The sequence below is a fragment of the Penaeus vannamei genome, chromosome 17 (genome assembly GCF_042767895.1).
Source record: "Penaeus vannamei isolate JL-2024 chromosome 17, ASM4276789v1, whole genome shotgun sequence".
NCBI lineage: Eukaryota > Metazoa > Arthropoda > Malacostraca > Decapoda > Penaeidae > Penaeus > Penaeus vannamei.
In genome coordinates, this window is record NC_091565.1 from 9,940,622 (window position 1) to 9,943,121 (window position 2,500).

The 2,500-nt window shown below is 39.4% G+C and overlaps 1 protein-coding gene across 1 annotated transcript in view; it reads right to left on the minus strand.

Annotated features, from left to right (window-relative positions):
- LOC113827751 (snake venom 5'-nucleotidase) overlaps positions 1-864 on the minus strand; it is a gene marked incomplete in the record, with an annotated part of 22,412 nt that extends 21,548 nt beyond the window's left edge. Inside the window, 1 exon segment of the mRNA XM_070131897.1 lies at positions 126-864. Coding sequence (XP_069987998.1) covers positions 126-409 — 284 coding nt within the window.
- Positions 865-2,500: the final 1,636 nt, after the last annotated feature.

Below are 2,500 nucleotides of genomic sequence, written 5' to 3' on the forward strand. Positions count from 1 at the left end.
ACACACACACACACAAACACACAAACACACACACACACGCACAAACACACACACACAAACACCCCCCTCACACACACACAACCCCCCCCCCCGCACCACACACACACCCACACACATCTTCTCACCTGGCGAACCCCCCGTAGCACCTGTTCTTCTCCCGGTCGCCCTCGGTGCAACGGCCGGAGTACACGTTAGTCTCCTCGAACCGCGCGTGGAAGTCGTTCAGGTGGAGGAGCGTGAGTTCGAGGTCGTCCTTGGTGTCCTGGGCGAGGGTCGTGCGGGGAGAGACGACCACGAGGAGGAGGAGGAGGAGGAGGAGGGGGAAGTGGAGGAGGAGGCGGGGGAAGAAGTGGGAGGACGAGGAGGTGGAAGGGGAGGAGGAGGAAGGAGGGGTGAAGTGGGTGAGCATTTTGTTTTGTTTATTCTTTTTTTTAATTCTTTTTCAAATATTAGGAAAAGAAAAAATATGAATGTATGTATTTTTTAAGAGGAGGGGTTTCCTCGTTGTATTTTCAGTTTTTTTCTCTCTCTCTTCTGTTTGTTATGGCATTTCTCTTCTTGTTTTGTTATTTTTTTTCTATTTCACGAAAAAAGCACCATTTCTTTCCAACTAGGACAGTTTCTTTCAATGTTTCCCCAATTTCGAGGATCTTATTTAAAAAAATGGATTTCCCCCCCTTTTTTATTTTTCTAAACGATGCAGAACACGTCTAAATGCCACAAACGTCTCCAGTAAAAAAAATATACTTTATATTCACAAGATTACAAAAGATAGCGAATCCGATCTCACGCCACACTACTCGACGAGGACCTGCGCAAAGGCTCTCGCCCCAAAGATGCCCAGATCGCAACTGGCTGATTGGGCTCACCTCGAGACCCTTTCCTTGTGCCTTCGCGAAAGTGGGCGGTCCTTAGGGCAGAGTCGTCGTGCGTCCGGCAGCGCGACGGCCTGGTCACTCGGCCTCTCGCACCTCGCCGGTTTTTCCACCTGATGTCGTACCGGAAACAGAAATAAGTAAACCCAGTGTATGTAATAGGAATTCTTTCCCCAAATGGGAATTATCGGGGATTTTATTTAGATTTCTAAATCTAACTGTAACTGGAGGGGGAAGTGCCTTACATCAGTGCATGACGTAGGCGTTGACGTACATGCATGGGAATTATTATTTTTCTTGTTTCTTTTTTTGACAGCGGTTGGAAATGTTTGTATATCGGGCTTTTAAACAATTATTTTATGCGCGTGTATTTTTTTTAATGAAAATGATTCTGCTGTGCTGCATAGTTCCTCAATGCATTTATTTCGGTCGCAAACCTCTTGGGAAAATATAATATGAAGTAAAAGGAGTTCCTGGGAAATTTGATAAACACACACACGCACAAACACACACACATGTATACACACACACACATACACACACACAACGCACACACACACAAACACAACGCGCACACATGTACACACATATATACACAAAGCTAACACACACACACATACGTGCGCACACAAACATAATGAGCGGTTAATGGACAGAACAAAAAGATGTGTTAGACATCTAAGATCATATTGTTAGCACGCACACGATCAATCTGTGTGTATGTGATCGCACGAACGATATATATATATATATATATATATATATATATATATATATATATATATATATATATATATATACATACTTACATACATATATATGTATATATATATATAAATATATATACATACATATGTATGTAGATATGTATATATATACACATATATATATATATATATATATATATATATATATATATATATATATATGTGTGTGTGTGTGTGTGTGTGTGTGTGTATGTGTGTGTTTGTGTGTGTGTGTGTGTGTGTGTGTGTGTGTGTGTGTGTGTGTGTGTGTGTGTGTGTGTGTGTGTGTGTGTGTGCGTATGTGTGTGTATAAATGCATATATAGAGATATATATTTATATATCCATATATAGATATATTCATATATATATATATATATATATATATATATATATATATATATAGAGAGAGAGAGAGAGAGAGAGAGAGAGAGAATCGTCACAGAATATATTCTTTCGACGGAAGAAAAAATAGATTTGAACACAATCATCGAAATAATTCAAGGAATATAGTATCTTTATGCAAATGAGGAATGTCCGCCATCTTGCTTCGGTTTTAAGATTCACGATTTTTTTAAAGCTTTTATTAGAACAAACCGTTCAATATCACCAACGGATTTTAAGGTGAGAGAAAAAAAGTCCACGGAGAAACACTGCCTGATTTTATGTTATCCAAGAAACACAGATTTTCGTACATAATGAATGTATTTTACCGCCGTTTCCCGCCTCTCATATGCGGTGACGCCCTCTTGCGCGATGTAAACAAACATATAATTATTTTTGCCCACGACCAAACATAAAGCCAGAAAGGTTACCTAGAAAGAAACAGAAAGAAAGAAAAACTAATGAATAAATAGATAAACAAGAACGAAAGAATTCT